This window comes from Panthera tigris, chromosome E1, assembly GCF_018350195.1.
Source record: "Panthera tigris isolate Pti1 chromosome E1, P.tigris_Pti1_mat1.1, whole genome shotgun sequence".
NCBI lineage: Eukaryota > Metazoa > Chordata > Mammalia > Carnivora > Felidae > Panthera > Panthera tigris.
In genome coordinates this window covers 1,661,980-1,683,373 of record NC_056673.1, presented here as the reverse complement: position 1 = coordinate 1,683,373, position 21,394 = coordinate 1,661,980, and the positions used below count along the sequence as shown (strand labels likewise).

Sequence of the window (21,394 nt, the reverse complement as noted above, 5' to 3'; positions counted from 1 at the left end):
GGGCCGAGGGGTAGCGCGGGTTCGGGGAGCGGGGGAGGCGCCGCCGGCCCGAGGGCATCACCGCGTGAGGCGGAGGCCCGGCCTGGGGGGGGCAGTCCGAGCCCCGGGGGCGGGGGGCCGGGCCCGAGACGGCACCCAGACTGAGGCGGCGGCCGGCCGGGCAGGGACAGGACAGCGCCGCCCCCGCGCTCGGTCCCGGCACCTGAGGTGGCGGCGGCGCGGCGGCTTTCTAGAACGCCGGGGAGGGCGCGCGGCAGAGAGAGAGGGTGTCGCTGACTGGAGTCAGGGGCGGAGCCTGCGCGCCGCGCGCGGCCGGGGGCGGAGCCTGGGCGGGGACCACCCCTGGGCGGGGCGCGACGGACGGCCCCGCCCCCTGGGCGCGCCTCCGACGGCGGCGACGTGCGCGGGTCCGGGGCCTGGGTCCCCTCCAGGGCCCGCCCCCACCCCCCCCCTCGTGTCCCCGGCCCGGCTCCTCCGGCGCCGTAACCCTCCCGAGGGCCGGTGTCCTGCGTGCCTTTCTGCGTCCGCAACTCGGTTTCCTGTCCGCGCCCGGTGGGCCCCACAGTCCGGAGGGCATCGCCCCTTTAACCGCGGTCCAGGGCGCTCCCGGGCCGGTGTCGGGACGGCGCGCGCGCCCGCTCGCGTGCGCGCGCCCGCCGGTCCCCCGCCCCTCGCTCCCGCCCCAGCTCGCGCTGCCCGGGCGGGCGCCGGCCGCTGGCGCCGCCGCTGCCGCTCCTGCTGCCGCCGCCCCCGGGGCGCGAGTCCGCCGCCCGCCGCCCGGGCCCCCGGCGAGGGGCGGGGGCCGCCCGGAGCCCGCTCCGGACCTGCCCGCCGCCGCCTCCCGCGTCCCGGGAAGGTCGCCCCCGTGCTCCCCGCCGAGCCGCTCCGGGAGCCCCGCGGCGACGAGGTGAGAGCCGGGGGGAGGGGGGGGCGGGCAGGGAGGGAGGGGACGCCCGCCGTGGAATGTGCCGGCCTGGGGGCGGGGAGCCGGGGTCCCCGGCCGGCCGCGAGAGCCGCGGTCATGTGCTGTTTGTCCCGCGGAGGCGCAGAGAGGTGCCAGGCCCGGGGCGGCCGTCGGGCGGCGGGCCGGGAGCGCCGGGTCCGCGTGGCCGCGCCGACAGGCCGGGACGGGGCCCTGCGAGGGGATGGCCGGGCGGGGCGAGGCGCAGGTGCCCCGGCGGGGCCCCGAGCCCGCGCCCACCCGCAGCCTTGCCCCATCCGCCGCGACGGCGCGGCCGTGGCGGTTCCCTGTCGTCGCCCCTTCCCTGCCCGGCGCAGGGTCTAGGGGGTCAGGGTTGCGCTTCCTGAGACAGCCTCTGTGATTTGAGCTACTCCCTTCCTGTCCTGGGGCAGACCGGCCCTCTCCCCCTTTCCCATGCCCTGCCCAGGAAGGGCTGCGGGAGGTGAGGCCCAGCAGGACAGGGGTTCGGGGCCCCAGCATCCCGGCCCGGCTTCACAACCCTCCACCCTCCTGTCCGTGGGCGTGGGCTGCTCAGCCTCTCCTCCCAGGGTGTGAGCACTAGGTCACCCACATTCCTGGGCTCCAGCCTGGCACCTTCCCCAGGGCGGTGGACGCCATAGCGCTAGCCCCAGCCTGGGGCCCGGACATACCTGTTTCCTCTTGGGGGAGACCCCAGCCCTTCTTCCTCCCCCAATAAACACGCAGGTATTTCACCGGGGTCCCCCAACAGAAGAGCCCCCGGGGGTTGGTGTGATGGATACAGGATGACCCCACCCTCCCCTGCCCATTGTCCTGGATCCTGAGGAGGAAGTGCTGGGGGGCTGGGCGAGGGGTTTGGGGCCCCCTGGCCGGGCCTGTGGATCCCAGTCCTGGGCTCTACCTCCAGCCCTTGGACTTTGCCCAGTGGCAATTCCTGCCTATGTGGAGCTTGTGGGCTCTAGGTGGGAGCTGGTTTCTGCTTCTTGGCTGACCCTGTGGGGGAATTTTAGGGCAGCTTTTATATTTGGGGTTTTCCTTCTTGTCTCTTCTGGGCTCCCACTTTGTGCTTTTGCCCCAGACCTCCCCTCCCTGTCTCACATTTCTGTGTTTCTTCTGTGGCCCCTTCCATTATTTCTTTCGTAGCATGAGCTGGATCTGGTCTCCTCTCTCCTATCTCCCCTTTTCTTGGTGTCTGTGACTTTGTGCCATTTCTCTGCCCCTCTTCCTGCCGCCTTCAGTGTCTCTGCCTATGTGTCCCTCTCTCGGAACCACCCTCTGTCCAGCCCCTCTCTCTCTCTCTCTCTCTCTCTCCTCTGTCTGGACGTTCAGTACACTTGTGACTGACGAGGAATAAAAATATCACGGTCCCTGCCCTTGGATTCACATTGCATTCAGCCACTGCGGCGGGACATCGTCCTTACCTTTCCTAACGTGACCCCCTGCCCCTGACCTCCGGCCGTGGAGCCCCTGACACACCGCTGGAGCCACAGACATAGCTCCTAACCACTCTTCCCCCACAACCAGGGTTTCCCCCACAGCCCCAGCTGGTGTGGCCAGGCCCCAAGTATAGGATGGGGCTTCCCCTACGAGGGCCGGTGGGAGCCAGAGCTGATACAGCCCCCCTGGTCTGGGGCCGGGACACCAGGTAACTCTTGGATGATGGCCCAGGTCCCTGTGAGCTGGGATATGGCCGGGGAGAGAGGCAGGAACACCTTTGGGAGTCCCCGAGGAGAGTGACATTGGGGAGGAGGGCCAGAGACTAGGAACTAGGTCCTCGGGGGTGCTGGGGAGCTGGGGAAGTGGCTGGAGAGACTGGTTCCTAGGAGAAGACGGGTCACAGAGGTCTGGGTCCCCCCCAGCGGCTCTGACCACCTTTTCCTTCTCTGTCCTCCAGCTGAGGAGGGTGAGAGTATCTGCAGCCATGGCTGGCGCCTCGGTGAAAGTGGCAGTGAGGGTCCGGCCCTTCAACGCCCGTGAGACCAGCCAGGATGCCAAGTGTGTGGTCAGCATGCAGGGCAACACCACCTGTGAGTGTGTCCCCCGGGGCCTGGCTGGGCACAGGCAGGGCAGGCGGGCCCACCACGCTGGCCTGTCCTGCTGGGCCGAACCAGGGGAGCAGGTGCTAGGCGAAAGGGCGGGGGCAGGCTGGCCTTTCCGTGCTCCCAGTCCCTGGGAGGGGGAATGTTGGCCTGGAGCCCTCCATTGCCCAATCGGGAGCCTGCCGGTGGGGGGCGGGTCCTGGGAAGCCAAAATTAGCCTTGGTGGCTGGAGGGGGTGGGGAGTATTAAAGGGGAGAGATGAAGCAGGGCAGAGGTGGGGAGTGGGCAGAAGTTGGGAGTCCCTGACCTTGGCCTTCCGCTCTTTCCTTCTGCCGCCTCAGCCATCATCAATCCCAAACAGGGCAAGGATGCCCCCAAAAGCTTCACTTTTGACTACTCCTACTGGTCACACACTTCGGTGAGGCTGTCAGGGTGGGGGAAGAGCTAAGCAAAGAGGGAAGGGGATTTAGGTCCTGGGGAGGGGGCGCTGCTGGGAAATAGGGCCTCCATGACATGGGTCGGGACCGGGTTGGGAGAACCAGGATCCCGGGTGGGGACGGGTAGGACCCGTAGGCTGTGACCGGGACCCGGATGGGGGAGGGAGAGTCTCTCAGGATAACTGGGTCAGGTAGGAGCCTGCATGGGATCCTGTCACAGGTGATTAGGCCCACGGATGGGGTTTGCCGGGGGCACATAGGGCCTGTGGGCCGTCATCAGATAGGAGCAAGACTCTTGGGGCCCGGACGCTACAGACAAAATCATTTAGAGCTCCTGTCTTTCCCGCCCCCGCTCCACCTAGGCTGAGGACCCCCAGTTTGCGTCTCAGCAACAGGTGTATCGGGACATCGGCGAGGAGATGCTGCTTCACGCCTTCGAGGGCTACAACGTGTGCATCTTTGCCTATGGGCAGACCGGGGCCGGCAAGTCCTACACCATGATGGGGCGGCAGGAGCCGGGCCAGCAGGGCATCGTGCCCCAGGTGTGCACGGGACCCGGCGGGGCAGAGGGGACGTAGGGCATCGTGCCCCAGGTGCGCACGGGGCGGGAGGGCAGCCAGGCCGGGAGCGTCTCCAGCTGCCCCGGGCGGGGAGGAAGGACAGGGGCCTGAGGATTAGGGAGCAGAGACCTGGCTCTCTGAGGCTGTTAGGGAACGTGACAGGGATAGCGGTTGGCTGCTACGTGGACTTTGGGGCCCTTTGGGGAGGGGTCTTTGCCCCCCTAGAAGCAAGAAAGCTTAGTGACAAGAGCCGAGCTTTGGTGTCAGAGAAGCCTGGGTTTGAACCCCGGTTCCACCACGTGCTGCGAATTCATTTTGTCTCGCCGTCATTTACAAGCACAGTTGCCCTGCAGACGTGTGGACTGTAGGCAAAGGGTTGACCGTAGAGACAGCCGGTTGTGGGTAACTGGAAACGGACCGTAATCCTTCCTGACTGTGCAGCACGGGGGCCTTGTTCAGGGGTGTGGTGTTAGGACACCTGCGTTGGCTTCCTGGCTCCCTGAATACTACTTTGTGACCCCGGGCAAGCATGAAGCTCTCTGAGGTGGTTTTCCTGTCTGTGAAATGGGAACACCCCCTCCCTCAGGGCTATGGTGAGGGTTAGAGCTGCTTGGGACAGGGCCTGGGGGAGGGGGGGGTGCGCCGTGAACAGCAGCTTCTCTGTGTCCGCTTCCAGCTCTGCGAGGACCTCTTCTCTCGTGTTAATAAGAACCAGAGTGCTCAGCTGTCCTATTCTGTGGAGGTAAGCCTGGGTCTCGGCGGGGCACGGGGAGGGCACGGCGGCCCTGGGCTGGGATAAGATCAAGGGCCGTCTCCGGAGTCAGGCCGCCTAGGGTCCACTCTCGGCTCTCCCCGCCGTTAGCAGTGGCTTCGGGCAAGCGATTTCGTGTCCCGGCCCCTGAGTGTGTTCGCTCCTGCGGTGATAAAGACCGGCCGGCCCCTCCGAGGGCTGCTGGATCGGTGAGCCCGCGTGTGCGGAGCGCCTAGCGCCGAGTCTGGGCATCACGAACGCTCGGGGTCCTCCAGCCACAGTCGCCCGTGTCACGTCCAGGGGAGCGAAGGGTGAGTCTTGTCGTCGGTATTTTCGCTACCTTTCTCACCTCCTGTGTGTTTCTGTCGCTCAGGTGAGCTACATGGAGATCTACTGTGAGCGGGTACGAGACCTCCTGAACCCCAAGAGTCGGGGCGCTCTGCGGGTCCGGGAGCACCCCATCCTGGGCCCCTACGTGCAGGACCTGTCTAAGTTGGCCGTGACCTCCTACGCGGACATCGCCGACCTCATGGACTGTGGAAATAAGGCTCGGTGAGGCGGGCTGACGCGCGCGGGGAGGGGGAGCCAGCGTCGGGCAGGCGAGAGGCCGATGCGGTGACCGCTCCCTTCCCCACCCAGGACCGTGGCCGCCACCAACATGAACGAGACCAGCAGCCGCTCGCACGCTGTCTTCACCATCGTCTTCACGCAGCGCTGCCACGACCAGCTCACCGGGCTAGACTCCGAGAAGGTGGCCTTCCTGCCTCCCTCGCTGCCCCCCTCCCCGTTCCCTCGCCGGGCGGCACCCAGATCTGCCCACCCCTAGCCCCCTCGGCCCCCTGGCCCCCTTACCTCCGGCCCTCTCCTCTGACCCCAGGTCAGTAAGATCAGTTTGGTGGACCTTGCCGGCAGCGAGCGGGCCGACTCCTCGGGGGCCCGGGGCATGCGCCTGAAGGTGAGGGGGCTTCGGAGGGAAGCTTAGGGTCAGTGCTGGGGGCTGCGGGTGGGGGTCTCTGGCCGGGGAGGGGCGGGGGGATGTGGATGGTGTCGGGGACGAGGGCCTCATTCCCACGCTCCTCGTCCCTTTCCAGGAAGGGGCCAACATCAATAAGTCCCTGACCACGCTGGGGAAGGTGATCTCGGCCCTGGCGGATCTGGTAAGAGCTGGGGCTGGGAGAGAAGCGGGTCTGGGACACGGGACAGGGGTGCCCATCCTGACCCCTCCCCCTCCGTCCTCCAGCAGTCCAAGAAGCGGAAGTCGGATTTTATCCCTTACAGGGACTCTGTGCTCACCTGGCTGCTCAAGGAGAACTTGGGTGAGGCCGCCTCTCTCTCCGCTGACTCTGCCCCTGCCCCTCCCATCGACCCCTTTGACACGTCTGACGAGTCCCCTTGCCACCCCTAGAATCTCACATCCCCCCTCACCCCATTGTCCCCTGACCGTCCCCCCTGCCCCGGAGCATCCTCGGTAGGTTTCCTGATGCTGAGGACCCACAAGCCGGGGGGGCCTCACCGCGGGGCTCCCCGAGACCCCTCCCTGACTGCGGGCTGGCCGCTGGCTCGATCCTCCTCCCACCCGTCTCTGACGGTCGCTGAGATGGCTGGTGTCTCCCCGCCTCTGACCGCCACCGCAGCTAGTGTACAACTCGTAGCTTCACCCTGCCTGGGACAGTGACCCCGCCAGACCCCTGAGGGCACTGAGGCCGCCCTGACCCCTAGACCCGGTCTGACTTCTCTTAGGGCCTAGGCCAACGACGGCTCTGCCCTGTCCCTTTGCAGGTGGGAACTCCCGCACGGCCATGATCGCAGCCCTGAGCCCTGCAGACATCAATTACGAGGAGACCCTCAGCACCCTCAGGTGGGGCTCCGAGGGAGCTCAGGCCGGCGGTTAGGACCCTGCCCGCCAGACAGGCTGACCAGGATTTAACGGTCAGGGAGAGGGAGGGAAGCAGGCTGGGGGGCGCCCCCGTCTGGGCTGCACCCAGCCCTCCCCGCTCCCCTCCCCGCAGGTACGCTGACCGCACCAAGCAGATCCGCTGCAACGCCGTCATCAACGAGGACCCCAACGCCCGGCTGATCCGTGAGCTGCAGGAGGAGGTGGCCCGGCTGCGGGAGCTGCTCCTGGCTCAGGGGCTGTCCGCCTCCGCCCTGGGAGGTAGGGCTCCAGAGGAGGGCGGCTCACGGTCGCCCCTTGGCCCGCTACATCTCTTGGTGGCCTTCGCCCAGGCCCGAGGCCAGAGGGGGGGCCACCGGCCACGAAGCTCTCTGCGCGCGCAGTGGCACGGATATAGATGTGAAGGGGGACGTCGCGTGCCTTCAGGCGTTTCAGGGAGGGACTGATTCCCCAGGGGCGTCAGGATGTGCGGGGCCCTGGAGAGGCCACTGGGACCGCTAAAGCGAGGGAGCAGGAGCAAAGGGCCAGGCCTGCGTCTGTGGTTCAAGCGGTAAAGCGGTTAGGATGGGCCATGGGGGCACCGGCCCTGATCAACCTTACAGAACGTGGGGCTTGGCTGGCCGTGAGCCGCGGCCCAGGTTCTACGGCGTAACGCTCAGCCATACTGTTACCCGATGTGTCCTCGTTGGAGGCAGTGTGATCTGTGCTCCACGTCCAGTCCCGGGGGCTCTCTTGCTGCAGATGGCCGGGGGCTGGGGGCACAGTGAGGAGAGCGGGGTGTCCGTTCTTGGGAAGACGAGAGTCCGGTAGACATGGTGTTTCTTTCCCACATGTGAATGGTCGCGTTGCAGAAGCGAGAGCTGCACAGGCTCTCTTCTCCCGGAAGGCAGACCTAGACACCAGGGCGCATGTGACGTGAGGCGGGTCGCAGCCACGCTGACCTTCCGACGGTGCAGCTCACCCAACGGTGGGAGGAATTGGCTGCCTTGTTCAGTAGTGCCCCTGGAGGGCCACAAGTAGGGACTGAGTACCCATTTGTCACGGCTGCTGTAGGAGAGCTCCCTGCTTGGCAAAGGTTGGCCAGATGACCTGTGCGATCCTTATGGGCTGGTCCTCTGCGAGGCCTTCTCTGAGTCTCTGATCTGTCTTTTCTTAGCCTCCTTTGATCTCTGTCTCCTTCCCAGGTCTAAAGGTGGACGAGGGGAGTTCCGGGGGTGCTCTGCCGGCTGTATCGTCCCCCCCTGCCCCAGCGTCAGCCTCACACCCCCCGGCACACAATGGGGAACTGGAACCGTCATTCTCCCCCAGTGCTGAGCCCCAGATTGGGCCTGAGGAGGCCATGGAGAGGCTCCAGGTGGGAAACTGGAGCTGGCCAGGTTGGCGGGGGTGGGGGGGTGGGGGGGGTAGGGGCAGCAGCCACTGGGGGTCTGGTTCTCCAAAGCCAGAGTTGAGGAGGAAGAGGGAGTCCCGGGAGTAGTGTGGCCCCGTGGTGGGTCCTCGTCCCAGACCTCCCCAACCCGTGCCTGTCCCGTGCCCCCAGGAGACAGAGAAGATCATAGCTGAGCTGAACGAGACCTGGGAGGAGAAGCTACGTAAGACAGAAGCTCTGAGGATGGAGAGGTGCGAGTGGCGGGCTGGCAGCCGGGGCCCCGGGGGGCTGGGGTGGGAGGGAAGGTCAGGCCCTGCAGGGAAGGGGTGCACGGTCACGGTCACGTGTCTCTTTGCCTCCAGAGAAGCATTGCTGGCTGAGATGGGGGTGGCCGTCCGGGAGGACGGCGGAACTGTGGGCGTCTTCTCTCCCAAGAAGGTGAGCGAGGGGTCTGCGGAGGAGGTTCTGCTGGCCGTGGAAGCTCATGGGGTTTGGGGGGTACGAGGCGAGCCCCAACTCGGATCCCTGAGCGTGTCCCTGCGTCGTCTCTGTCCCCATGCCCGCCACCTCCTGTGTGTTGTCAGGCCTCCGTGTGACAGCCTGGGGTGAGGTGCCTTGTTAGGTGCCTGTGGCCGGGGTTCCAGGGTCCCTAGAGGATACTAGGGTCCCTGCCCCTCCGGGGTGTTTTCAAGGGCCGTTTGGAACCTGCGTGTTAACAAACATAAACCCGCACTGGTACATGAGTTCACGCAGAGCTTGTTTCTGGATTCCCAAATTGTTCTCAGTAGTTACCCCGGGAACAGGGGAGGAGGGGGGAGGTTGGAGGCTGGTTGGGGTCGTGATGTACTCGCTACATATTCTTCTTTACGGCCAAATTTTGTGTCCCGTGCATGTTACTGCTTAGAGAGGCACTGAGAGACGCACCGCGAGAGGGTCGCTGGAAGACGAGCCTGTGGGGAAGAGCCAGGAACAGGCAGCGAACCGTAGGACTGGGGTTGCGAACGTGGCAGGAGGCTTAAGGACGCATCGGTGTAGCAGGAGACGCGTGGAGGCGGTGTCCCGGGGAAGGCGGTCTGGCAGGCGGACGCGCAGGTTGGGGGTGGCCGAGGGGCCAGGCTAGCATCAGGCCGAGCGGCACAGCTGGTGTCTGTTGCACGCCTGCCGTGTGGCGGGTGCTCGAGAGGAGGGAGGGAGGAGAGGCCTTCAGTCGTCTCCGGCCAGCATGGCCCAGGGCCCGCCAGTCAGGGCGGGTGCAGGCTGGAGGCCGCCAGGACGCCTGTGCCGGAGTGCACGGTGAAGGGCGTCGTGGAGGCCCGTTCGAGCGAGCGGGAACTTCGGTCCTTCCGGGGAGTCAGCCTCGTGTGTCTGGGCCGCGGTCTGAAGTTTGGAGGCTCAGGCCCCGGTCAGGTGTGCCGTGCTCAGAGCCGCCTGGAAGCGGTTCTGGGTTATTGGAAGGAGGCTCCTCCTGATCGATGAGGTCACGGCCGTCCGGGAGACGGAGTCTGGAAGGAGGCAGAGGCGCAACAAGAGGGGAGGGGTTTGTCCGGCCTGGGGCACAGCCGGGGAGCGAGAGAGCCGTGGCGGGGGTGCTGGGGCCTGTCCGGGGCTGGGCACTCAGGGGTCCCTCTGTAGCCTCTCTCTGGGACACAGGACCACAGGTGGCTCTCTGTGTGGTCTACAGCCACACGGGGGTGCTGGGGGCCTGGGACGCTTCCACTGCGGGTGCAGCGTTAGAGAGATAGAGGGGTGCACGTTTCTTTCTTAGAGGGCTTCCGGCTGCGTGGAGATGCCTTCTACTAAGGTCCAGGGACCAGCGGACGGGGTCTTGTTTTCAGTCCTCGTAAGGGGACCACGCACGCAAGGCCCGCCCCGTCCTCCGTTCCTCCCGTGTCATCCAGAGGTGGTCCGTGCACGTACAGGCGTGTGGCACACACACACAGCCTGTCTCCGGAACAGCCGCGGTTCCACGCCTGATGCTTCTCGTGTCATAGCGTGTGCGCGCTGTCTGTTCGTTTTCGTGGTGCCAGAATGTTCCCGTGGACGTGGAATCATTGATTTAACCGGCTTCCTGCTGATGGGCGTTGAAGCTGTTTCCTGTTCTTTGACACCACAAGCGGTGTTTCGGTGTGTGGCCTTACGGGAAAGGTTTATCGTTTCCAGAACAAGTTCTTGGAGTGCAGATTTGGAGTCGGACGGTAGCCGTGTAGGATTTCCACGTATTTCTCCGGAGTGCCTTCCGAAGATTATAGCCGGGTCACTTTGTACTCCCCAGGGCAGTGCAAGAGAGCCGAGTCCCCTCACCCTTTTCAGCTTTTGGTCTTTGCTGGTCTCACTGGAGACAAAGGTGTCTCAGGGTACATTTCTGTTGCACTTGCTTTGCGTGGAGAGTCCTCACGTGAACGGGCGTGCGTGTTTCAGGAGGGGTGGCTGGATCTGGGGAAAACGGGTTTGGTGGGGGCGGCTCCAACCTGGGAGTGCCCCCGTGCGGATCGGGTCCTGCGGGAGAAGCTGGTTTGTCTCCGAGAGGGCTTAGAGCCTGAGGGAAGGCCCCCTTTTTCTGGGCTCCCATCGTCAGGCCCAGGGACCTCTGCCATCAGTGATTTTCAAACCTGGCTGGGAGCTTCCGTCACGGGGGCCGAGGGGGTGGGCAGGACCAGACTCTGGGCCCTCCTCCCCAGCCTCGGCCCCAGCGTCTCCTGCTTATCTGCTGGACGTGTTAGGCTTTCAGGTACGGTTTCGTTTGAACAAAGGGTTCCAGGGCTGAACAAAGATTGAAAAGCACTGCCCTAAATCGTGTCCGCTCTCCCGAGGGATGGATCGCTTTCTGCTTCCAGAGCCCATTGGCGTTTGCCATTCCTGGGGCAGGGCTGAGGCTGCATCGAGGGAGGGCGAGAGCATCCCTGGGGACCAGAGGAGGGTTGCAGCTGTGATGGTTGGGTGCCCAGGTTGGGGCACACACGTGGACACACGTACCCACCGTGGACATCGCAGGGGCGCTCTGTTCAGGGGGCTCCCGGAGAACCATGGCCGGTTCCCCCCACCCTGCACTTTCTTGACTCAGGGCTTTCGTCCTGACCCCTCCTTTCACCTGGAACTCTCTTCCTTCCACTGTCCACGTCCTCCTCGTGCTCAGGGACGAGCTGTCATGCTATCCTTGTAGTTCTTCCTTGGTCCTTCTTGCGAGCCCCTCCCTGAGGTGGTGGCACTCAGCTCCCTGGGGACAGAGGGGCCAATGAATGAGTGACCTGAGGGAGGGTGTGGAAAGGTCAGAGACCACTGTAGGACATCTGTTTCCCACTTGTGGTGTTTTCTTGCCAGTGACTCTGATGGCCCTACTAATGACAGCAGCGGCTGGTGGGGACTTGTCCCTGAGTCCCCAGCACTCTGCCAGGGTCTTGCACATAGAAAGCTCGCAGTAGATCCTTGTAGAACTCGGGCAGAGCATCTTGTGTTGGGGCAGAAGGCTTAAGGAAGCTTCGTGGAGGAAGTGGCATTTGAGACCGATCTTGAGGGGCAGGAAGTGAATGACTTTGACAGGTAGGGGTGGGGTCGGCAGCAAGGCTGTTCCAGGCAAGGAGACCTGGGAGCAGCCCAGGAGGGTGGCCAGAGGTGCAGGGGACCTGCTTCTGGAAGGGTGTTTGGATAAATAGGCTGGGGCACTGATGAGGAGAGCCAGGGGACCAGCATAAAGTCAGGTGGCCGTGGGCTGCCCACCAGAGTGGCCTGAGTTGTGTGGTGAAGGCAGGAAGCTGGAGACCTGTGCAGAAGGCAGGCCTGGGGCAGGGAGGGCCAAAGGAGGGCAGCAGATGAGAGCCGTCCCTGGGGGTGTGGGGCAGGGCCGTGAGGGGGCGTGGGGGGACCCAGGCCGACTCTCCTGGCTGCCCAGTTACAGCCTAGGGAGGGCGGGGGTGTCGGCAAAGAAACGCCACCCAGAAAAAGTGTTTCTGGGGAAGGACCGGGCTGGGTTTTCTGTGCAGAGCAGCGTAAGAAGCAGCCAGCCGGGCCGGAGGGATGGACTTCGGGGAGGGAGGCCCCGGCTGGCACCTGCCGCAGGGACCCCGGCCCCAGCGAAGCGGGAGTCTGTCTGAGAATCGGCTGTGTTGGTTTCACCTGCTTTTGAATCGAGCTGACGCTTTCCGTTCTTTGGTTGTAAGAGTCGCCCGTGTTCCTAAGACACGCGAGCTGGAAGGCACATGGGGAGCCCGACCCCTCACCCTGTGCCCGCTTGTGCTCTCCAGAAGGGGCAGGATACGTTTTGAAGGAAGAAATGAGGCGGGGACGGGGCGTGCAGGGAAGGCAGAGGCGGGGCAGGTGATTCCCCAGGTTTCTGCCGGGGGGGGACGGTCGGGTGGGCCGTGGGAGGTGGGAGGGGTACACGGGTGGGCACCTGGGCCCCTTGTGTGTGTGGAGAGGTGGCTCGCGGTGTCCTGCGGTGACCTGTACCTGGGGGTCGGGCGGCTGGGGGAGCTCCCCGAGTGGGGGAGCGGCCTGCGGTGCTGGAACCCGGGGGGATGTTGCCGAAGCTCCCTCCCGCTCCCCTGACCGCTCCCCTTCTCCCTCAGACCCCCCACCTGGTGAACCTGAACGAAGACCCTCTAATGTCCGAATGTCTGCTGTACCACATCAAGGACGGCATCACCAGGTAGCGTTCGCCCCGCAGTCTCCGGGGCCGCCTCTCCTTTTGGGGTGTGGCTGCAGACAGATGGCCACGCTGATGACTCCCTTCCCTGGTGACCTTCCTGGAGACACCCCAGGTCTCAGGACAGCTACCTGCACGGCCCAGGTCGCCCTCCAGGCTTCCCGAGAAGGTGTGAGCCTGGTTGCCCAGCGGCCGTGCCCTGCACCCACCACTTCGGGACGGGGACGGGCCTCGTTTGTGGGGATAGATCCCGATTTACTGGGGCACAAGGGGGGGCGGAAAGCTCCGATTGCCACCTTCTCAGCCCCTGGTGGTGTTTGTTACCTTGGCCTCCCCTGGTGCACCCTGCCTCGCAAAGGGAGACGGGAAGCACGGCTTCGTGTTGCCGAGAGTGCCCACGCGGCAGGGGGTTCGCGGGTGGCTCTGACCAAGCCCTGGGGCTCGGGGCCTCGGAGGTTACCTCCTGCAGTCAGTCAGAGGGGTGAGGATGTCCCCTCCCCCAACATAAGCATTACGGCTGATGATCGTGGGTAGGAAGTGAGCCCTCGGGCGACCAGCCCCGGGGACGGGTGGGAGGCCCGTGCTGAGGGTGCCCGCCACACTTCCGGCTCCCTTCCCCCTTGCCACGTGACCCGTGGGTAGGACCCGGGCTTTGGAATCAGGCAGGTCCCGTCTCGATCCCAGCATCCCCCCGGGCAGGCTGTGTGACCTTGGGCAGGTGGCTTTATCTTTCTGAGCCTCGGCCTCCTTCTCCGTGAACCGGGAATGACCGCTTGGCTCACTGAGATGGGCGAGCTTGTGTTCGGAGGGGATGTGGCGGACGTGTGGCACGCGCTCACAAGACGTTGGCCGTTGCCTCCCCAGGGTGGGCCAGGTGGACGTGGACATCAAGCTGACCGGGCAGTTCATCCGGGAGCAGCACTGTGTGTTCCGGAGCATCCCGCAGCCAGACGGAGAAGGTAACGGCTGAGGGGCGAGAGCTCAGTGGCCTGGGTCGGGTCCCCACGCTGGGACTGTGGCCGTGTAAGAGGGGACGTGTCCGTCCTCGGAGCGGCTTCAAGCTCAGGTTAAGCGCTGGGAGAGCGTCCGGGGCCCGGCCGTGTGCACCCGCCCTGGGACCGAGGTCTGCTGCAGCAGGCGGGAGCGGCGGGGTCCCCACGGCAGACACACGACGCTGAAGCGTGCCGGGGGTGGGGACAGTGAGGTTCTGCTGAAGATGACATCTTGCCCTCGTCCCTGGTCTTGTAGCCTCAGAGAGCACTCTGGTTGTTTCTTACGGAAAGCTGTGTCAGTCTCGGTGGGGTCTCTGAGTTCACGTCCTGCTTCTGTCCAGCTGTGACGGTAGAGGTTTCTGGGAGTTCGCTGGCCCACGTGCCCCTCTGGTTGCAAAACTTCCAGACTTTTAGCCCTAATTCAGCCGTAGCAGTGAAAGCTTTGAGGACTCACAAAAGCTGAGGGTGAAGGTAGCAGCCTGTCTGATATTGCGACAGAACGGTACTTGTGCGTTTCTGGGTGTGTTTTGAGGTCGCCGTTTTGTTCTGGTCCGGTCTTTATTTTTTTTCAATGTTTTATATTATTTTTTGAGACAGACAGGGCACGAGCAGGGGAGGGGCAGAGAGAGAGACAGAGAGAGAGAGAGAGAGAGAGGGAAACAGAATCCAAAGCAGGCTCCAGGCTCTGAGCTGTTGGCACAGAGCCCGACGCGGGGCTCGAACCCACGAACCACAAAATCATGACCTGAGCCGAAGTCGGACGCTCAACCGACTGCGCCACCTAGGCAGGACCACCCCGTCTCTGGTCCAGTCATTTTTTTAAAAGGAATAGTTTGGGTTTACGTGGGCCCGAGTGAAGTCGAGCCCTGGGACTCGGGTAGGGTAGGAGGCAGGGTGCCGTCCACCCGAGCACTCACGGAGCCTGGAGCCTGGAGCGGTGCGCTGTGCCTCAGGCTCTGAAGGAGGGGCAGGGAGTTGGGGCGCACACGCTTTTTAAATAAGAAAAGACGCCGCCCTGTGGCTTACAGCTCAGGTTGGACACCTGCCTGGCGGGCCGCACTCTGGTTCAGGGTCTGCAGGTTAATGCAGCGGTTCTGGTCTCATTCAAGTCCTCAGTGGCAGCAGGTGCTTCCGGCGTTGGCGGGCCGCAAGCTGTCGAATCAGTTCAGCCCGGTGACTTACGGCCGAGTTCCTGTTCTGTGGTCGCCTCAAGCCACGTGCTAGGTCACGACCAAACCGTACAAGGCCCGCGGAGCGAGCCCAGCCTTGGGAGCTCAGAGCACGTTTGGGAAGGTGACGGGCAGGCAGGGGACGGTTGGTTACACAGCAGTGAAAGCAGCCGATGATCCTGTGCCCCAAAGGGTGGGGTCTGTGAAGGTTCAGTCCCATCGGTCTCTGTTCTTATGGCGGACTTGGGACTTGAGCAGACAGGCGGAGGGGCTGTGGGCAGCCCAGCCAGAGCCGTGGACCTGGAAGAGCGTTTATCGCTGACCATCCAGCTTGTGCTGTTGCGTTGTCTCACGCAGCTCACGAGTGAGGGACCTGAGGCTCTCGGGGGTCAGGGGCCTTGCCCAAGACCGTGCAGCTAGAAGCTGGCGGAGCTGGATTGGGACACTGCTTGGCGGGCTCCAGGGCTGTGCTCTGAGCTCCGCCTGGGTACGGGCGGCTGTGCGTCCGGGAGAAGGCTGGAGCAAAGTCGTCTGCTCGCCCGGCCCCACTGCCCTCCACAATGCCCGTCTCTCCAGCTTTAGATTCTCTGCTCATTGACTTGTCCGACTTACCAGCTGGAAGTGAGCTCTGGGAGAGCGGGGACGTGGTGGTTCTTTCTAACGTTCATTTACTTATTTTGAGAGAGACCGCGCATGCTCATGGGGGTCAGAGAGAGGGAGAGAGAGAATCATCCCAAGCAGGCTGAGCGGAGTTTGGTCTCACAGACCGCGAGATCATGACCTGAGCCGAGATCAGCGGTTGGACGCTCAGCTGATTGAACCGCCAGGCGCCTAGGGATTTGGGTTTTTATCTCCAGTGTATTTCTAACACCTAAAATAGCGCCGGGCATATAGTGGGGGTGCAAAGCACTCACGGAACGAACGAACGAACGAATGAAGTTGGGGCATGGTGGGAAAGGGTAGGGAGAGACTGGTCCCCATTACAGCCACCCCACCCTCTCTGCCACATCCTTCTCTTTCCCGCTGTCACTACCTCCGCTGCCCCGGAGCTGAGTTCCCTGCCTGCTTTCTTCTCCCGCGGCGTCGCGAGCCCCCTCTGCCTTATGTCACTGTTCGCTCTGCTTCCCTTGTCACTGTTGGTGTAAGAACTCAGCTCCATGTAGCACTTTGTTTTTCTGTCCCTCAACCATCCCGTAAGAGAGGACTTGATCATCCCAGTTTATAGAAGCCGCAGAAGTCAGGCGATCTGCTCAGCATCCCTCAGTGAAGGCGTTGCAGAGCCTTTGGGACACCAGGGTCCCTCGGTGCCAGCGAGGCGCCAGTCCTCGAGGGCAGGAAGCTGCCTCATGCTCAGCGAGCAGCAGGCTCCGTGGCTTGTACAGAGGACCGAGGAGCACCCTGACACATGTTGGAGTCCAGTCGGCTCTGTCTTGTCACGTGGACACCGTGCTCTGCGGGCTGTGGCCCGAGAAGAGTAGTCAGGCGGCAGTTTGCGAAGCGCATCAGACGGCAGCGGGCTGGGGGCCTGCGGGAGGGGTCCAGGCTTGGCGCGGGATAGCGTTCGTTGGAAAGGAAGGAGTGGGCATCGGGAAGGCAGAAGTGACAGCCTGCCCGGACGCGAGGGACAAAGCACTCTGAGAATTACTGTCTTGCTGAGCCGCTGCTGGGGAGGTTGGAGGGGGGCACTAGGGAGCTTCTACAGAGGCTTCTGGAATTGTAGCTGGGGCTCTAACCCTCCTTCTGCTCTTCCTTTCCTGTGCTGCCTGCCACCAGAGGGGCCGTGGCACCCCCGACAGGTACTGGAGGGCGGGCCTGGGGGCGCGTGCATGTCTTTTGGGGGGACTGCAAGATGGGAGTCTGTGAGCATCACCCCTCCCCCAAGGGCCTAATGCCCCCCCTCCCTCTCTCCCTCTGCTCAGTGGTGGTCACCCTGGAGCCTTGCGAAGGAGCCGAGACCTACGTCAACGGGAGGCTGGTGACCGAGCCCCTGGTGCTGAAGTCAGGTAGAGGAGACCGTGTGCTGCGAGCGCTCCGGGCAGGCTGGGCCAAGAGGGTCCTGGGCAGAGGTTGCCGGGGCAGCACCCGGAAAGAGGAAGGGACTGGGAAGTGAAGAAGAGGGACCCTGCTCCTGGTTTCTCCCATGGCCCTGGGGAAACGGGAAGAGTGCGCATGCTCCTGGGCTCCCTCTGGCTGGCAGGGGCCAGTCGGCAGGGGCCCAGACTGCCCTCGGGCTTGGGTGGCCGGAGACCTGGTGGCAGGGCTCCTGGGCTTGTGGGCAAGGCCCGGCTCCCCGTGGGCGCGGGGATGGGTTCGCCGCCGTGGGGAGCGAGCCCACCCTTCTCCGCTCCCGTCTCCAGGGAATAGGATTGTGATGGGCAAGAACCACGTGTTCCGCTTCAATCACCCGGAGCAGGCGCGGCTGGAGCGGGAGCGAGGGGTGCCCCCGCCCCCCGGGCCGCCCTCCGAGCCCGTTGACTGGAACTTCGCCCAGAAGGAGCTGTTGGAGCAGCAGGGCATCGACATCAAGCTGGAGATGGAGAAGAGGTGCGGGGAGGAGTGCTGTCTGGACCGCCCCCCTCCCGTTGTCGGGGACCCCACTGCGGTGGCTTCAGAGCCTCATGCTCTTCCCCCCCTGCCCCCCAACCCCAGGCTGCAGGACCTGGAGAATCAGTACCGGAAAGAGAAGGAGGAGGCTGACCTTCTGCTCGAGCAGCAGCGACTGGTGAGGGCCGGCCAGGGCATGGGGGGCAGAGAGGTGGTGAGGGCCGGCCAGGCATGGGGGGCGCACGCACAGAGGGGCACGGGGGGGGGGGGGTGCAGGGAGGTGGTGAGGTGTGTGGAGGGGCATGCAGGGTGCATGCAGAGGGGCACGCGGGGGTGGAGGGAGGGAGCATGTGTGCGTAGAGTGTGCGATGGGGGCCAGTGGGGTGCACTGGGGTGCGGAGGCAGGAGACGGACTGGCGGTGCAATAACACAACTCTGCCTTTGGTTCATGCTGTGTGAGCCAGAGTGGGGAGTGGGCACGGGGTCGGCGCGTGGCCGTGGCATTTAGGAGGAGATGGGACCGAAAGGTGACTCGGGGAGCAAGCTGGGTGCAGGGAATTAGCATCCCTCCCACGTGAGCAGGGCTTCCTGGACTCGACCTTCGTGATTTTCACGCATCCAAGTACTGTTTGTGGTCTGAGACTGTTCTTTAAGCGGGCCTGCCCTTAGCGCGGCCCCGTGTGCGGACCCCCCCGCACTCGGCACCGCCGCAGCTCCGCTCGCGGGGCTCTCTGCCCGTCACTGTTCCACGGGCGCGCGGGTTTGCGGGGAGACGCTAGGGTCAGCGGTCCAGACGGGGCGTCTCTGGGGTCGCGGGGACCGGCGGGCCCTGGGGTGTCCTGAGCCCCCTCCCCGTTCTGTGTGTGTGGCCCCAGTACGCGGACTCGGACAGCGGGGACGACTCGGACAAGCGCTCGTGCGAGGAGAGCTGGCGGCTCATCTCGTCCCTGCGAGAGCAGCTGCCCCCGACCACCGTGCAGACCATCGTGAGGCGCTGCGGCCTGCCCAGCAGCGGCAAGCGCCGGGCCCCGCGGAGGGTGTACCAGATCCCCCAGCGGCGGCGGCTGCAGGGCAAGGACCCGCGCTGGGCCACCATGGCCGATCTGAAGATGCAGGCGGTGAAGGAGATCTGCTACGAGGTGGCCCTGGCCGACTTCCGCCACGGCCGCGCCGAGATCGAGGCCCTGGCCGCCCTGAAGATGCGGGAGCTGTGCCGCACGTACGGCAAGCCCGAGGGCCCCGGGGACGCCTGGAGGGCCGTGGCCCGCGACGTCTGGGACACGGTGGGCGAGGAGGAAGGCGGCGGCGGCGGCGGCGAGGAGGGGGCCCGCGGGGCGGAGGTGGAGGACCTCCGCGCCCACATCGACAAGCTGACGGGGATCCTGCAGGAGGTGAAATTGCAGAACAGCAGCAAAGACCGGGAGCTGCAGGCCCTGAGGGACCGCATGCTGCGCATGGAGAGGGTCATTCCCCTGGCGCAGGTGCGAAGGGGAGGCCGTTCGGGTCCTCCCAACACCCCTCCCCCCAGCAGCCCCAGCCCCCCACTCCAGGGCCCCCCTTCCTGCCCCTCCTGGCGCATTCCAGGGCGCTAACGGAAAATGCAGATTGCTGCCCCCCCCCCCCCCCTCCGTCTTTGCTGGTGACTCCGCATTTGTAATGAGTCCCCGGATGTTTCAGCAGCTCCCCGCACCCCCCTCCCCCATTCGGTCCTGACCGCAGCCCCGCCAGCGGCGGTGGGATCACCGGGCCCGTTTCTGCTGGCTTTTGCCCAACGAGTTAATCTGTGTCTTCCGTGGGCCAGCCTTCGCGCCGGGCGCCCGGGTTCCTGGCCGCAGACACGCTGTGCTCTTCCTGCTTGCCCTCTGGGGGCGCAGGACGGGCAGGCAGCCCTCGGCCGGCCGGGGTTATTGGCGGCTTACCGCCCCCACCCGCCCTGCACGTCCAGCCCCAGCAGCTGCTCCTTGACCTTGCTGCGCACCTACCGCCTGGAGGCCGTTGCGCCTGGAGCGCCTTCCGCTCACCTCCTTCAGGCGTTTACTTCGGCGATAGCCGATAGCCTCCCGGTGGATGGGTCCCTGCCGTGGCCACCTTCACCCTGGCCCCATCCCCTGCCTGGCTCTGCTCTTTATCCCGGTATACGTGTTTTGATAAAGCACATCATTGAATACATCACATATGCTTTTATGTAATGTACCCGACGTATATCAATATAAATATTCTACTTTTAAAAAGTTAACTTGAGGGAGAGAGCACGAGCAAGCGGGGGAGGGGCACAGGGCGAGAAGAGAGAAGCCTAAGCAGGTTCCGTGCTCAGCGGCGGAACCTGGGCTCGAGCCCACAACCCTGGGATTGTGACCTGAGTGGAAATCAAGAGTCAGATGTTCAGCTGAGCCATCCAGGCGCCCCTAAACATGCTCTTCTATTTAACTTCTTATTGAAGCATAATCTCTGTACCATTCCACGGTTTTTCTCATGGATGGATCAGCTGTCTCTCTCCCTTAGATGATGGCAGGTATCACTGACCTTGTATTCCCAGGGCACAGAAGGTATCGGCAGGACTTACGAGTGCCCACCGGGCGCGGGGCATGGCTCTATTCACCCCGCGGTGGACTCGCTGAACTCTTACGGCCGCCCCCGCGGTGGGTGCCGTTACTGAAGGGCTCTTGCACAGGAGGGGCCTGGGTGCGGAGGCAGGGACAGAAGTGGCAGGCCAGGAAGGGTCTTAGGTCACCCGTCCCCCACCCCCACACAGGCCTGTGCCCTTAAGCCACTGTCCCGGCCCCCTTGTCTCCACGCTCCTCTGGGGCCCCCCTGAAGTCTGTGCTCACCGCCCTTCTACCCTCTGCCCCTCTCTTCCTCCCAGGACCACGAGGATGAGAACGAAGAGGCCGGGGAGGCCGCCTGGGCGGCGCCGCCGGCGTCAGAGGCGGTGGAGGAGGAGGCCCCCGGCGAGCGCGCGGCCCCGGCGCGGCCCCCCTCGCCGCCCCTGTCCAGCTGGGAGCGGGTGTCGCGGCTCATGGAGGAGGACCCCGCGTTCCGCCGCGGCCGCCTTCGCTGGCTCAAGCAGGAGCAGTTGCGGCTGCAGGGACTGCAGGGCGCGGGCGGCCGGGGCGGGGGGCTGCGCAGGCCCCCCGCCCGCTTCGTGCCCCCTCACGACTGCAAGCTGCGCTTCCCTTTCAAGAGCAACCCGCAGCACCGGGAGTCCTGGCCGGGGGCCGGGGAGGCCGCCCCCGCACCCCAAGCTCCCGAGGAGGTGGCGCCCCCTCCGGCCGCCCCCGCGCGCCGGCCCCCCAGTCCCCGGAGGTCCCACCGGCCCCGCAGGAACTCCCTGGACGGAGGCGGCCGCTCCCGGGGAGGGGGCTCCGCGCAGCCCGAACCCCAGCACTTCCAGCCTAAGAAGCACAACTATTACCCCCAGCAGCCCCAGCCGTACCCCGCGCAGCGGCCCCCGGGGCCCCGCTACCCCCCGTACACCACTCCCCCGCGGATGAGGCGGCAGCGCTCGGCCCCCGACCTCAAGGAGAGCGGGGCGGCCGTGTGAGCGCCCCGACGGCCGGGGCCGGAGCAGAGCAGATGCCGGAGCCGCCGCTTTCCCGGGAGCCCCGGGCAGGGAGGCGACAGGTGGGCGAGAAGGTCCGAGTAGGTGATGGACGGCGTGGCAGAGGCTGGGCCGGAGGCCGCAGGAAGGAAGCGCGCACGGAGTTGCCGGGAGCAAACCAAAGTGAAGGAAGAGAGGGCGGGGGCTGCCTCGGGGCGCCCCTTGCAGGGGGGGGGGGTCCCACAAATGCTGCTAGGGGTGGGGTGGGGGTAGGGGTGCCGCGTAGCCAGTGTTTGACTTTCTTTTCAAGTGGGGACACGGGGGGAGGGGAGGGGGGGGAGGGGAGGGGAGGACCCAGGGTGAGGCGAGTTCTCTTCCCTGCCCCGACTGTCTGTCTGTCTGTCTGTCTGTGGTGGGCTTCTGTTTCCAGGGAGGTGAGGTGTGGCCGACCGGAAGTCATTCCCCTCCCCTTCCGGGCCTCCTGCTATATTTGGGGGCCCTGTCTGGATTCTGGTTTGGCTG

General features: G+C 64.9%; 1 protein-coding gene across 2 annotated transcripts; it reads left to right on the top strand.

Annotated features, from left to right (window-relative positions):
• The first annotated feature begins 818 nt into the window (after positions 1 to 818).
• On the top strand, positions 819 to 21,098 carry KIF1C (kinesin family member 1C). 2 transcript variants are annotated; one of them, XM_042967134.1, is made up of 23 exons: positions 819 to 907; positions 2,465 to 2,585; positions 2,835 to 2,967; positions 3,321 to 3,397; positions 3,779 to 3,958; positions 4,653 to 4,718; positions 5,101 to 5,279; positions 5,367 to 5,478; positions 5,605 to 5,682; positions 5,819 to 5,884; positions 5,971 to 6,043; positions 6,507 to 6,585; positions 6,737 to 6,882; positions 7,806 to 7,975; positions 8,162 to 8,241; positions 8,353 to 8,428; positions 12,553 to 12,632; positions 13,494 to 13,588; positions 16,710 to 16,793; positions 17,148 to 17,334; positions 17,440 to 17,512; positions 18,210 to 18,815; positions 20,198 to 21,098. In XM_042967134.1, the coding sequence occupies exons 3-23, from the start codon at positions 2,862 to 2,864 to the stop codon at positions 20,873 to 20,875; spliced, it is 3,291 nt and encodes a 1,096-aa protein (XP_042823068.1). In that variant the 5' UTR covers positions 819 to 907; positions 2,465 to 2,585; positions 2,835 to 2,861; the 3' UTR covers positions 20,876 to 21,098. The 2 variants fall into 2 exon arrangements, with proteins under 2 accessions (XP_042823068.1, XP_042823067.1); XM_042967133.1 differs by having other exon boundaries at positions 5,968 to 6,043.
• Positions 21,099 to 21,394: the final 296 nt, after the last annotated feature.